At 37.1% G+C, this 14,807-nt stretch overlaps 1 protein-coding gene across 4 annotated transcripts in view; it reads left to right on the top strand.

Annotated features, from left to right (window-relative positions):
* ZFAND1 (zinc finger AN1-type containing 1) overlaps positions 1-14,807 on the top strand; it is a 33,390-nt gene that overhangs the window by 7,640 nt on the left and 10,943 nt on the right. For 2 of the 4 annotated variants that reach the window (XM_053559315.1, XM_053559317.1), the window contains 5 exons: positions 9,521-9,563; positions 10,485-10,524; positions 12,619-12,746; positions 12,833-12,924; positions 13,682-13,803. In XM_053559315.1, the coding sequence (XP_053415290.1) occupies positions 9,521-9,563; positions 10,485-10,524; positions 12,619-12,746; positions 12,833-12,924; positions 13,682-13,803 (425 nt within the window). Of the gene's footprint in view, positions 1-5,794; positions 6,569-9,520; positions 9,564-10,484; positions 10,525-12,618; positions 12,747-12,832; positions 12,925-13,681; positions 13,804-14,807 lie in introns of those variants that run through there. The other 2 variants (XM_053559316.1, XM_053559314.1) reach the window with 2 other exon arrangements.

The raw sequence follows: 14,807 nt of genomic DNA, 5'->3' as shown, positions 1-14,807 counted from the left end.
AACCAAAGAATTTCAACTGCCATTATTATTAAAGTTTGAATTTAAACTAGTCAAGATTTGATCTTAAACATGATATGCAAGATAAACAGATATTCAGAAAGGAGAAATGATTTTGTCATGTGAATTATAGAATATCTTACTCTTTGTTTTATTGAGTGTCTATATATTAGTCAGCTATTACCATGATGATCCTATGTAGCATAATACCCCAAAACTTCAGGACATACAATAATAAGCATCTATACTCACTCCCACAATCCTGAAAGTCTCTTGAGATTTATCTGGCTAGAAAAGGGGTTGGCTGTGTGTTGGTTGAACGTACTCTAGGTTGTGGATTGGGTTTAGGTCTGTTCCTCATGTATACATTCCGGGGCCCAGATTGGCATTGGCAGTAGCTACCTCACTTATGTTTTTCTCATGATAGAGTACTAGTGTACAAGGACCAAGCCAAACCACAGAAGCTCATGTAAGTCCTGTACCTGGGTAAGGTCCTGTACCTGGGTAAGGTTCCTTGCCAATGTTCTAGAGGCCAAGGCAAGTTGCATGGTGAAGCCCAGTGTTAGTGAGGCAGTAAAGTACACCCTGCCTTTATATGTAAAGTAAACCTACATATAATAACAATACATAGTAAATAATAATTTCCATATAATGTAGAACTTCAAAAATAAGCTTTTTTATTATTTCAAATGTATGACAATAGATTAGGCATTTTTTTCTCAATTTGAAAATGTGTTATCATAAAGCTATCAATTTCTTTTATAAAGATTAATTACTAAGGATAACTACAGATGCTATGTCTGTGTTCTTAATCACATCTTTTGGTATTGCCAGCAAAATCATGCCAGAGTTCATTTCTATTGTAATCAAATAAAAAGTAAACTATAATATTGGTACCCCAAACACATGTTATAAATGACCTTTTATCATCTTTATAGCATTAAGTGGTGCCACATATGTAATACTTTTTTGCCTACGTTTAATTAAAATAATTTCCCATTCTCTAGAAAATTACCTTAAAGAAATATTTCTATTGCAAAACACAACAAATATGTAGAAAAGTGCACAAACATAAAGACAGAATAACAAACAGATGTATAACAAAGTTATACATCTATATAACCACAACCAAGATCACAAAATAGGCTACCCACTACCGTCTCATGTATCCCTTCCTAATAAAAGCTCCCTTCATCACTGCCACAGATACTCACACTTCTGTATTTCATAGTGTCTGCTTTCTTGATTTTTCTTTATAGGCACACCACAATGTATTTTTCTTTTATAGGTATACCACTAAACAATATAATTTAGTAATGCTTCTTTTGAACTTTACATAAATGGAATGACGTAGTATGCATTCTTTCAGGTTTTGTTTATCTACACAGTATCGTATTTTCAAGTTTCATCAATGTTCTTGTATACATCTGTAGTTAATGCATTTTCATTGTGGTAAAATATGACATTGGTTGACATACACGATTTGTTTACCCTTTCTACTACTGGTAGGCATTGGCTTTCTGTTTGGACTATAACAAATAGTGTGGCCCTGAACATTCTTGTGTATCTCTTCTATGTTCATAGTTCCTCTAGCAACATTACTCTTTCAGGTGGTTATTTTGTATTTATTTTCCTTTCTAAAATTTGGGAAAATTACAGTAGGACCTCTGTAGGTTGACCACCCAAGGAACTGTAACAAACTGGTCAACATAGAGAAGTGTGGACAACATAAGGAAGTAGGCCTACTGTACTCACACATACATGTGGTGCATGTCTGGTCTACCTGGGTCACTATGAATGTTTTGAGACAAGATTGTGTTATGGTCCATAATTTCACTTCCAAGAAACACAGTTGACAGCATCCTTTCTCATTCACCCAAGAAAGTTTCAACTTGCTCAGCTTATCAGTGTTGCTGGGAAGGCTTCATTTGTTTCAGTCCATGTGGATTTTATATTTCGGGATTTTTGTGTATCTCACAACTTTTATAATGACCCATGAATGAGAATTACATCAACTGAAGGAGGTGGTCAATGTATGGAAGTGGTCAACTATGGAGGTTCTGCTGTACTCTACGTTCATCAAATATGAAGCAAAAATTTAAATTTCAGTTAATTATTTTGCAGATTTGTATCAAATGTTTATGATAAGGCCTACAGCATCATAGTAGATTGAGGGGATTATAGTAATGAATACTACATTAATCTAACTATCAGAGTGGTTATAGCCTAGCAAGGGAGAAATATTCACAAAATAATTATAATAAAATTTGGAAATAATTAAGTTTAATAGAGAGGTACATATAAAATACAATAGGAGTTCAAAAGAAGGAATGACTCCTTTAAAGTGGGAGGAATGAAGGAAAGACTTGGAGAGAACATCAAATTTGATGTTTACACTCAAGGATGGGGAGGAATTTGATTTGTATAGATGGTAAAAGCATGTTTCATGGCAGACAGATTATCACAAAGATAGAGGTAAGGCAGCCAGGGACACACAGGAAACCTGTAATAATTCAAGTTGTCCAGGGAATAAGAGAATTAAGATGTTTTTTCATTCATTATTCAATATAAAGTATACAGAGTGTGAAGAGGCTTTTAAGAGATTGTAAGAGAAAGGTATGTTGGCCAGGATTTGAAAGGTTTTAAATGCAGAAACATTCCTTCCTAGATTATCTGAGCTCCTTGAGGTCAGGGACCAACTCTGTAGTAGACATAGCATAGTATCTGATACGGAGTAGATGCTCAAAACATTTGCTGAATTGACTTCAGTACTGATTTTATTTTATAGCTAATAGAAGCCACTGAAAACTTCGGGAAGGAGGGCAGGTAAATTAGAATATGACCTAGTTAGTCCTAGTAAGAAAAGTATGTTGCTAGTACTACTGAAGCTGATGCCTGATATCTTGGAGGACTGAATTTTGCCTGTGCATTCAGAAAGCCTTCCCAGATTAAGAGGATAAAGAAAAAAAATTTGCATTCTGAAGGTAGAGTAAGAAAGAAAAGTATTCCATAACATACTTGATGATACGAATCAATGTGAGGACACTTGTTAAAAATGTAAATTGTGGTACATGTATACCATGGAATACTATGCAGCCTTAAAGAAAGATGGAGACTTTACTTCTTTCATGTTTACATGGATGGAGCTAGAACATATTCTTCTTAGCAAAGTATCTCAGGAATGGAAGAAAAAGTATCCAATGTACTCAGCCCTACTATGAAGCTAAATTATAGCTTACACATGAAGTCTATAACCCAACTATAGCACAAGACTATGGGGAAAGGGCCAAGGAAAGGGAAGGGAGGGGGGAGGTTTTGGTGGAGGGAGGGTAATGGGTAGGGCCACATCTTTGGTGCATCTTAGAATGGGTACAGGCGATTGCACTAATGTACACAGCTATGATTTAACAATAAAAAAATAAAATGTTAAAAAAAAATATATATATATATAGATTCCCAGGATCATCCCATGCTCTCTAAATAAGTCTAGGGGAATGGTATAGGCGGCTGTATTTACTAACAAGTAATCCACCTGATTCTACTTTTCAAGAACATTTGAGAAACCCTGGTATAGAAAACATTCTATGGAAAAGGAAAGACATGTTCAAAAGTATGGCCATGTTAAAGAACCAGAAGATATATTCAGGAAATGGTTGAAGTGTAGGGAGTTTGTGGGAAAGAGGTTAATGCTGAGACTGGAAAGGAAGATGGAGGTCAAACTGTCAAAACCTTCACTGAGTAAGTTAAAGGACTTTGTGAATAATGAGGAAAGCACTTAGGCCAGAAATTAAGTTTTTTTGGTGGAAAGATAACCAGAGAAATTGAAGAGTATAATTTCTGAGGCAGACTTGTAAGTTTAATGGCTACCTCCATGAGAAAAGTAAGAAAGGAGAAGTGGTGAATAAATCCAAGGGTGATTAGATGAATGAAGTAAGTCTGTGGCAGACTGCCTACATAGAGGGTTGGTGGGGGTGATATGGTAGGAAAGCACTTCCTTTTGGACTTAAGTCTTACAAGACAAATGACACCATGTGGATACATCCATCAGATAAATTGAAATAGAGAGGGAGAAAGTCAGGGCCAAGAATGGCATAGGAGTCTTTGATGTTGACGCCATAGGAATTTCACTTGTGTGAGGATGTAAACTGATAAATGGACCAATGGTAAAATCATGGTAAAATCATGTATTACATAGCACCTAGAGAAGAAAAAAGCAAAGGAGACTAAATAGAGATGGGGAAGCGGCACTAGCAATCTTCACTATTCTAGTCATCTGATACTCTGTGAGGTCTTCAAGAACTAAAAAAATGAAAACAATTCCATTATGATTGAACTGATAAAATATATATTTGCCACCTATCTAGAGCACCTAGTAAAATTCTAGGAAAATTGATACTGATTGATGTGCTTAGCTAAAATAAACATAAAAAATCCAGATAAGCTGACTAGGCACCCGTAGCACAGTGCCAGCCACATACACTAAGGGTGGCAGGTTCGAACCCACCCTGGGCCAGCTAAACAACAATGACAACTGCAACAAAAAAATAGCTGGTTGTTGTGGCGGGCGCCTGCAGTCCCAACTACTTGGGAGGCTGAGGCAAGAGAATTGCTTAAGCCCAAGAGTTGAAGGTTGTTGTGAGCTGTGACGCCACAGCACTCTACCGAGAGAGACATAGTAAGACTCTGTCTCAAAAAAAAAAAAAGAAAAGAAAAGAAAAAAGAAAGAAAACCTAACGAGGCTAGTCAGATGACATTCTAGGATGCTTCCAGATTAAACCCTAAAGTTTCTCTAGAGAACCAGGTAATTCTGAGATGGAAATATTAAATAGATTTATTCAAGAGCAAATCCTGAAGTAATGATTCCTGTTTTCCAGTCCCATCATTCTCCCTTCTTCCATGAATATTGCTTTAGGAATCCCCAGAGTTATACAGACGGCATTGAATACTTTGCTCTTTTCTAGTTCCTGTTATGAGTACAACTGATTGTCAGTCATCCAGTCGGAATGGCGTCGGCTGCACATCAATGGAATGGCATTCACTGGTACCCCACCTAAAATAGCCTCTCCCACAGCACCTTCCAGAGGGTTCACCAAGCATGTGATACTCCTTTACATCCAGGGCAACCTCCACAAGCTTTCTGCAGGTAGTTACCTTAAATGAGTCTGGACCCTGTAACTGGAGAACGCTTTGTGGTTCGGTACACACTAGAGACCTCAAAAATTATATTTCTTTTCTCCTACCACAATTTAAAAAAAAAGAAAGACAAGAAAAAGTAAATAAAACCTTGCTTTTTAAAAAGCATAATGGCTCCCTTTCTTTTTATTTCTAAATAAAACATTTTTTTTATTAAATCATAGCTGTGTACATTAATACGATCATGGGGCACCATGCACTAGTTTTATAGACCATTTGACATATTTTCATCACACTGGTTAACATAGCCTTCCTGCATTTTCTTAGTTATTGTGTTAAGACATTTATAGTATACATTTACTAAGTTTCACATGTACTCTTGTAAAATGCACCGTAGGTGTAATCCCACCAATCATCCTCCCACTACCCATCTTCCCCCCTCCCTCTTCCCCATAATCTTAGGTTGTAACTGGGTTATAGCTTTCATATGAAAGCCATAAATTAGTTTCATAGTAGGGCTGAGTACATTGGATAAGAATGGCTCCCTTTCAAGGGGCATTTACTTTAACGAAGTAACACGGGTCGGGATGAGTAAGGAATCGAATAATTAATGTTCGTCTCTTTCACTTGATTCCTACAATTCTTTGCGTCAGGTACTGTGCTGGTTCTTGGGGTTAAATCAATTTAAAAAAAGAAAAAAAACAATCCTTCTGAAATCGTTGCCGATTTTGGTGGCTGCACGCAAGGGCCGCCTCCGGCTATCTTCCAGAAAGGCAGCTGGATATTTATTTATTTATTTTTTTGTAGAGACAGAGTTTCACTTTATCGCCCTCGGTAGAGTGCCATGGCATCACACAGCTCACAGCAACTTCCAACTCCTGGGCTTAAGCGATTCTCTTGCCTCAGCCTCCCGAGTAGCTGGGACTACAGGCGCCCGCCACAACGCCCAGCTATTTTTTGGTTTGCAGTTCAGCGGGGGCCGGGTTTGAACCCGCCACCCTCGGTATATGGGGCCGGCGCCTTACCGACTGAGCCACAGGCGCCGCCCGATATTTATTTTCTTAAGAATAAGACGAGAGGCTTTGCGCTCAAGAAAAAAAACATTCAACGAACAAAGAGCCTTTGTTTGGGCCAGGAACCCGGCAGCTAGACCGCTCCTGCGGCGTTCAGAACCCCGCGCACAGCCGGCTTCCGCTCTCGGTCCCCACTTGCAGGCTCCGCCCTGGGCCCGCTACGTTCCCAGCAGGCGCCGCGCGCGCGACATTGCCCTGCCTCCTACGTTGGGCCCCGCCCCTCGCGGTGCCGGAGACATGGCGGAGTTGGACGTCGGTCAACACTGCCAGATGGAGCACTGTCGGCAGCGAGGTGATCGGGGAGTCCCCTTCCTCGGCCGCGGGAGACCTGGGTCCCGCTTTGACTCAACGGATGGTGGCGGCGGGTGAGGGGAGGCCGCAGGGCCTGGCTGTGTCTGAGGAACGGGACGGGCGCGTTTCTTCTGGGTCTGCAGTGACATGGGTTGGGTTCCCCTGAGCCTTTGGAGAGACTTGTGGTCTCCTTGGTAGGGACCTGGGCAGTTCCAAGAGCAGGGAGCACACTGCTGGGTCACGTGGCGCACACCTTTTTGTTAAGCTCAGTGAGGAAGGGAGCTTAAGTCTGGGAGCGTTCTCCTCTGGCTTTGCCACTGCTACCTTGGGCAAGCCACTTCCCCAAACTTTGTCTCTTATCTGTGAGAAGGAGGATTTGGGTATGAGCCGTTTTTAACCTGATGTTCATGGGCTCCTCAGAAAGGGTCTTAGGTTTGATTATCTTCTCAGAGGTCTCTTGATCCTCTGTCTGTTCCATCAGGTGATCATTATGCTCTCCCAGCTCTGACATTCCGTGATTCTGATCATCGTTGTTTGAATAAACGTTTACAGATCAGCGATTTTGGTGTGGGAACCACATATGGGTATAAACTATAGTCTTTTACACAGAAGACCTTTTAGACTAGTAAGTTGCATTTTAGAGAGCATCAATAATTCTAGTAGGTAATGGTCTCTATTAAACTGAGAGACTTTGTAATAAACATAGCCTGAAGCAATGTGGCATAGGGTTTGGGAGGACATAAACGTAGAAGAGGCAAGTTTTTGAAGCATTAGAGCCATACAGACTGCTCAGTCTTTAGTGCCAAATGTGTGCCATACTACATAAGGTGGCAAACAGGTTTCATCTTCCACTGTAGCTTCAGTCATTGGTAGTAAGTGCCCGAATCACTGTTAAACCTCAGAGTCCTGAGGTTTCAGTGAAGTGCCATATTGACTAGTGATGTCTGCTGCAGACACATGTGAAAAGACAGGCAACAGTCCCTGCTACCTTATTATTATTTGTAGCGCTCTGTATGTGTATCTTCCACCATTGGCTGTGTCCACTAGGCACTCGGCAATGAAAACATTTTTGTTTGCTGTCTTTTCATGTGGAAGCTTAGCCATTTGGGTTTTGACTGTTAAGTTATGTGTATCTGGTATGCTTGATTCCCCCTAGTGAATCCAGTACCCATATACTATGTGTGACATAGTTCGTCATCCTTTCCACCTTCATTTACCTTTAATGTCAATTGAGATGAGGCCAAGGCCTATCTCTTTTGGACTAGTAGAAAGGGGCTAAGATTAGAGTATATTAAGTCAGTATCCTAAGTTTCACCTAGCTTCTGGATGGATAAAAGGATGGTATTAGGTGCCAGGAAATTATTTTGATCTTAACTCTTTCCCCTGATCCTCCTTATTTGCATCTAATATTTAAAGTCTTACAATACCAAACATGTACATTTTCTCCATATTGAAAAGGACATAAACATTTTGCAGAATACAGTACTCAATGCTTCAGTTTCTTTCCGCCTGTTGACACATCTATTCATAATTTCTTGATATGAAACAAGTTCATGCTTTAGTAGTGACAGTGACAGTTTATGAAGCCATCTTCTCAGGGGAGGAAAGAACTATTCTGGATCTCTTGTTCCATAGGCATAATTATCCAGGGTTCCCTTTTGGTTAGGGACCCCTTTTTTTGGAGTTAAGATACTTGTGAGATGAGGTCTTTTTGAGGCAGTTGTAGCTTTCCCTAAAGTGGAACTGACCAGCACCTTCCACTTTTCATTTTATGAAGGTAGTGTGATTAGATCTATCTTCTCTTGGCTGTGAACTATAATTTAATGAGAGGTATATTGAAAACAACTTAAGAGAATGATTACATCTAGTGAGTACTGTTTAGTTGTCACATCTGAGAATAAATACTTTTTTTTTTTTTTTTTTGTAGAGACAGAGTCTCACTGTACCGCCCTCAGGTAGAGTGCCGTGGCGTCACACGGCTCACAGCAACCTCTTAACTCTTGGGCTTACGCGATTCTCTTGCCTCAGCCTCCCGAGCAGCTGGGACTACAGGCGCCCGCCACAACGCCCGGCTATTTTTTTGGTTGCAGTTTGGCCGGGGCTGGGTTTGAACCCGCCACCCTCGGCATATGGGGCTGGCGCCCTACTCACTGAGCCACAGGCGCCGCCCGAGAATAAATACTTTTATATGTGCTTTTCAAAAGTTCAGTTCCTAACTAAATTGTTACTTAGTTACTTGGTCCTAACTCAGGTATTCTTCAGAAGCAGGAAGTGTGGGGGGGAAGCAGGGAATTCATCCATTAATTTTGAAATTCCAGTCATTTATTGAACTTCTGGAATCTCTTTTGAAAGCTCTCTACTCAATCACTACAGTATTGTTCTGAGTTGAGCATACTCAAAATAAATTAATTGCTGTATTATTCTTATCAAGAATAGAAGAATCGTAACTATTCTTATCTTTGACATGTATCTCACTTGGTTTTTACAAAAACTGTGAAGTAAATGTGGCATATGACATAGATACAGCTCTCTTCACACATGCATTTAGGTATAAATACACTATATACTACATAGTATCATATATACTGTATCAAATATATATATTTATATATATATATAAATCTTTGCTGTTAAGTAACTTCCCTAGCATTGCTAGATTAGTAAACAGTGAATCCAGAATTGAAACCTAGGTTTTTTACTCTGGGTGCAAAATTTTTAACAGTATACTGATGTCAAAAATAACACCAAGTAAATCTGGGAAACAAAAAAGGAGGCCAGAATGAATTTTGGCCTGAGTTAGCAAAGCTAATACAAGTGACATCTATTTCCTGTAACCCATTTCAGAGTTGTCGAGATTGTGGTAACTTGTTTAACAGTGGTTATGTAGTGACGTGTTATGTTGAGATTTTAGTCAAAAAGGAAGTTCTCCTATAGAGGTAGTCTAATACTTTAAGATTCTTTTTTGCTTAAAAAAACTAAATGAAAATCAGATACTGACTGGTACATATATTTTTCCTCAATTTTAGATTTTCTTCCATTTATTTGTGATGGTTGTTCGGGAATATTTTGGTAAGTTTTTACAGGATACAGCATTTGGTAGTAATTTTAATAATTGTAATAATAATAAAATAATAATTGTAATATCGGATTTATTTCTAAAAAGTAAAATGTTTTAAAATAGTTGTTATTTTAGCCAATGATATTTGATGTTCAGTATAGCAATTACTTGGGGGGAAAAAGAAGCAGATTAGTCATATCTCTGCTAACTTAATTCACATATGTGACTAATCTTTAATCTTTAGGTATGTAAGTTTATATAAAAGTTGTATTTTTAAGGATAAAATAATTGTCTGCAATATAAAGAATGGGATAAAAAAAAAAGTCCAACTGTGATTACTGCTCTTTATTTTAATAAAATGAAAAGAGCTCAGTTGATACATTCTGTAAAATGGATATTCATGTCATATCAAAGCAAAGTGAAACCTAGGAATTAACCAAAGATTTTTGAAATGTTTTTTCCTTACAATTAAACTTTCAAGTAGTAAGCATTTATTAAATTAGGCACTCAATGCTTTTCAGAATATAATTCAGAAAGATTTGTTAGAAGTATATAAAAGTAATGTATATTTTTAAATCATTCAGAATTAAAGCATTTCTTTCACTTTTTACTACTGTTAATCTTTTAGGGATAAAAAAAAATTCAAAGATTTGTTTGTATTTTTATATACCACGGAGTACTGAAAGTAAAGGTAATTTAGAGTAGTGAATTGCTTTTATTCATTAAAATTGAACATCTGTTTTGAAACATTTGAAAATAGATGCTCCATCTTTAATTTATCCATTTTTTATATATATACAAAGTGTTAATGTAGTATGGCTGTAATGTATCTTAAGAATACTAACCATTAAAATATCTCAAAATACTACAGTTACCTTTAAGTATGTTATTTGATTGCATTTATATAAATGTTATTTTTTTAATTAATTAAGCCTTGAACACAGAAGCAAGGAGTCTCATGGTTGTCCTGAGGTATGTTAATATTTTTTCAGTCTGATAAAACATTTGTATTCATGTACTTTTGTTCAGAATTTGATTAGATTTAAAGCCAGTCAGTGTTGGCATATTAAGCTGCTTACGTAGAGAAGCTTTTGCTTCATTTATATTATTTTTCACTGGCTTAAAGATAAGTTGATCTACTTGGTATTTAAAAATTTTTGTCCTGGGCAGTGCCTGTGGCTCAAAGGAGTAGGGCGATGCCCCCATATACTGGAGTTGGTGGGTTCAAACCCAGCCCTGGTCCTCATAATTCTTAAACATTTCTATTTAGGTAGCCCAGTTACAGCAGGCTATCTATTTATAAATACGGATTGGAATTAATGTCCTTATCATACTGTCCCCAGTTCACTGTTTCCTTCGCCCTTGTGTTCATTTTCACTGGTGCCTGATGATAGGATCTGCAGTAGTAAATCATGGTGGTAGTTACGTCAACCTTAGACCACAAAGAACAAACCTGTAGTCTAACAAAATCCTCATCCTAATTCTGAAGAGGTCATAAATTAAGAAAGGTCTACCAGATAGAAGCAAAAAAATAGCTCTGTTACTAAGGAAGAATAAGTTGAATGATGAAGGTTAGTATAGAGCCGAATGGATATGCAAAGGATAGGCAGACTTGCCCACCAGTCACAGCACTGCTAAGTTAGGCAGACCAATTCCAGTAGGAAAAAGAAAGCTGTGCGCACCATTCCTTATGTAATTTTCTTAAAATTGACAATTAAATAAGTTCTACCTCTCTTGGGGCAGAGAGGGAATTAAGCTGAATAGACTCCAGTGGGAAAGCAGCATTTGCCTCTAACACTTTTCAGTGGATATTTCTTCCTGCCCACCATTTACCAAGTACTTTGCCAAGGATTTTCACATCTGTTTTCTCAGTTATTGCAAATGAAGGTTACATGAGCTACAGTTGAAATCTGACCATTTCAAGTTTAAGTGACGTCAAAATCTGACCTGTTGAAATCTAATGAACTACTTGAAAATTAAAATGATCTAATATGTTGGTTTTATGCAATATTAATTAGAAGGAAATACTCAACAATCATACAGTAAAAATTGATGTTTCTTATAGTTTTAAATATGTCCTGTGCTTTTTTTTTTTTATTTATGGTATCATCTGATTTTTATGAATGTCTCTTTAGATTATTAGTTCTCATTAATAAAATACTGAAATACCATTAGGCCATTGCAGCAAAATTGGAATGATAACTAAGAAGTTAATTCTAACATGATCTAACTATCATTTATATAAAGGAATGTCTTTTGGTTATAATTTTGAAGTAATTACAGTAGAACTTCTGTAAGTTGGCCACCAAAGGGACCGTGTAACAAACTGGTCACCATACAGAGATGGTCAACTTAAGGAAGTAGGCCTGCTACATACATATGATGCATGTCTGGTCTATGGAAATTTGGTCAAGTTGAGGTGGTTAATGTAGGGAGGTGGTCAACTATGGAGGTTCTACTGTATTTCTCTAAGTTTATTCAACTCGAAAAACCTGGATACTTAATGCTTAGAATAGCCTGGCTGAACTGAATTTTTTTTTTTTAATCTTACAAAATCTTTTCTTCTTGTGGTATATTTGCTGATAATAAAATATGAAAGAGCATAAAGAAAAATGATTACAAAAACTGTCTTTTTTTACCTCATGGATAAATATATCATTTTTAAGTGTCTTACTCCTTGAGTTAGTGTTTAATCTCTTAAAATCAACATAGAATGTAAATCTGACTTGCCATTTGAAGGTTGATGAGATGATACCTGAGCATAATATTATGGGGACATCTTTGTGTGGGCATCTTACAAGTAGCTTAAAATTGTAGAGAGTATCTGAATAGTCATTTTAATTTACTTAGAAGGTAAATATACCACAGTAGGAAAAATATGAAAATGTAGAACAGTCAGCACAGTAATCATTTCTCACATGAGCATTCATTATAATGTTTGTCTAAGAGTCTGTAACTTGCTCTGATAAGTTGAACCAAAAATCATATGGATTTTGTCTTCCAACAGAGACACATTGACTTGCTGTATGTGCAATATAATGCCATTTACCCTTTTTACATTTTCAGGTGACTGTAATCAATGAAAAACTGAAGACAGATAATCATAAATCTTACCCATGCTCATTCAAGGATTGTGCTGAAAAAGAACTTGTGGCAGTTCTATGTCCTTATTGTGAGAAAAACTTTTGCCTAAGGTGATCACTTAAACCATTCATGCTTTGTGTATCTGTTTAGTTACGTATAAATACATGAACTAGTATCACTCTTCTGTTGTTCGTAGACACCGTCATCAGTCAGATCATGAGTGTGAAAAATTGGAAATCCCAAAGCCTCGTATGTCTGCCACTCAGAAACTTGTTAAAGATATTATTGGTAAGTATTTAGAAAGCTCATTTTGTTGCTTTCTGTATTGCTGTATACCCTAAGTTCTAGAGCTCCTGCTTCTTAAGTTTGCTCACCAGTTAAGTAACAGCCCTGATGATAATAACTTGTATTTTGATGACATACTTGTGACAGTACTTTTCACAATGTTTACCTGACCAATGAAAATTTGGAAATTATTTGTAAGTATTCCCATGAGGTCTCTTTTGGTAATTCCACTTAAATCAGCTAATTAGCTACATTGGCTAGAAATGGTATTAGGAGATTGAAGTACTAAATTGCTTTTTCAAAAGACTAATGTCTAGTCAGCTGCCTTAATGGTAATATGAGATACATGTAGTAGGAAAGAAAGTATCCATGACTTAGATCAATCTCTCTGCCAATACATTACTTCAAAATTTTCATCCTGTAGCAAGGATAGTACCTTATCGAAGTCTTCCCTTTTTTTTTTTTTTATTGTTGGGGATTCATTGAGGGTACAATAAGCCATTAAATAGGCTTAAGTTGGAAAGAAGCATGTAACGGTGAATTTTTTGATTGTGGAGGTTTGCTTAGATCAACCTCAATTACATTTCCCATTGGTCATAAAATATATAAACCTACCAATGAATGTGGGTCTCTATATATTTCTATTGTGTGTAATCTATGTACATTTCAGGGCCATAGTTACTAAGCACTTTATAAATAAACTCTGAAAAAAGCAGTGCAATAGCTCTTATGTGCTTACATGCTTACACTTACCTCTTAGATTCCAAGACAGGAGAGACAACAAGTAAACGACGGAAAGGTGCCAAAAATAGTCAAACAGCAGCAAAGGTTGCATTGATGAAATTAAAGATGCATGCTGATGGGGATAAGTCATTGCCTCAGGTTGGTCTTAGAGATTTTTAAAAATTTCCAAATGTAGCCAAAGGCCTCTTTTTATCCTCCCTCCCATCAAGTAATAACTAACCTGAACCTGATATGTATCATTCCTAATATTACATGGTCTATGTCTGCATAAATGATATATAGTTTTGTGAGTTTTTTCACTTAGAGAAAACTCCACTTTGGGAGGCTGAGGCAGGATGTTCTACTTGAGGCCAGCAGTTCAAGACCAGCATGGGCAACATAGAAGGACTCTTTTATCTCTACACGGGGAGGGGTGAACAGAAGAGAAATTATATGCATTCATTCTTCTATTCTTCTTCAACTTTTTTTTTCCCCACTAGACATCATGTTTTTAACATTTATCCATGCTGAGACATTTAGTCAAATTTGTTCATTTTGACAGCTGCACATTATTCCATACTACAAATATATCTGAGTTTGTTCCATTAATAAGCAAAATTCAGATTTTTTTTTAGTGAACAACATTGTGTATGGAACGAGTTTCTCTAGGACTGTACCTTTAAAACTTATCAATTATTTTATGTAACAACCCAGTATGTGTATATATACACGTATACCTTAACGCAGTTTCATAAAGTGATACTTAGCCTTAAAATGTGTTATACGAAGTGTACTCCTTTCAATTGATTTGATTAGATTTGATCAGAATCTACTAGGTTGATTTTCTAACCCCTGAAGGATTAGAACCACCATATTGAAAAATGTTACTTCAGGGATATACTAGATATAGAAAAACTGAGTTATGGGATTTTCTCATCTTCAGCTTTACTAGACATTGTCAACTTACTGCCAGCGTTCCACTGATTTGTCTCTTTCCAGTAGTGCTTTCAGCTAACTATGTCTATTCCTGGCCATTTATTCTTTCATAAAACTTTTAGGATTACTTTATCCTATTCTGTGAAATTGTGGTTTTGATAGAAATTGTGCTGAACTTAGAGAATTGACATCGTTAGAATTTTTGACTCTCATCTATGTCCATGGTT

Source organism: Nycticebus coucang, chromosome 13 (assembly GCF_027406575.1).
Source record: "Nycticebus coucang isolate mNycCou1 chromosome 13, mNycCou1.pri, whole genome shotgun sequence".
In the NCBI taxonomy this organism is placed as follows: Eukaryota; Metazoa; Chordata; class Mammalia; order Primates; family Lorisidae; genus Nycticebus; species Nycticebus coucang.
This window is presented reverse-complemented; position numbering and strand designations above follow the sequence as displayed.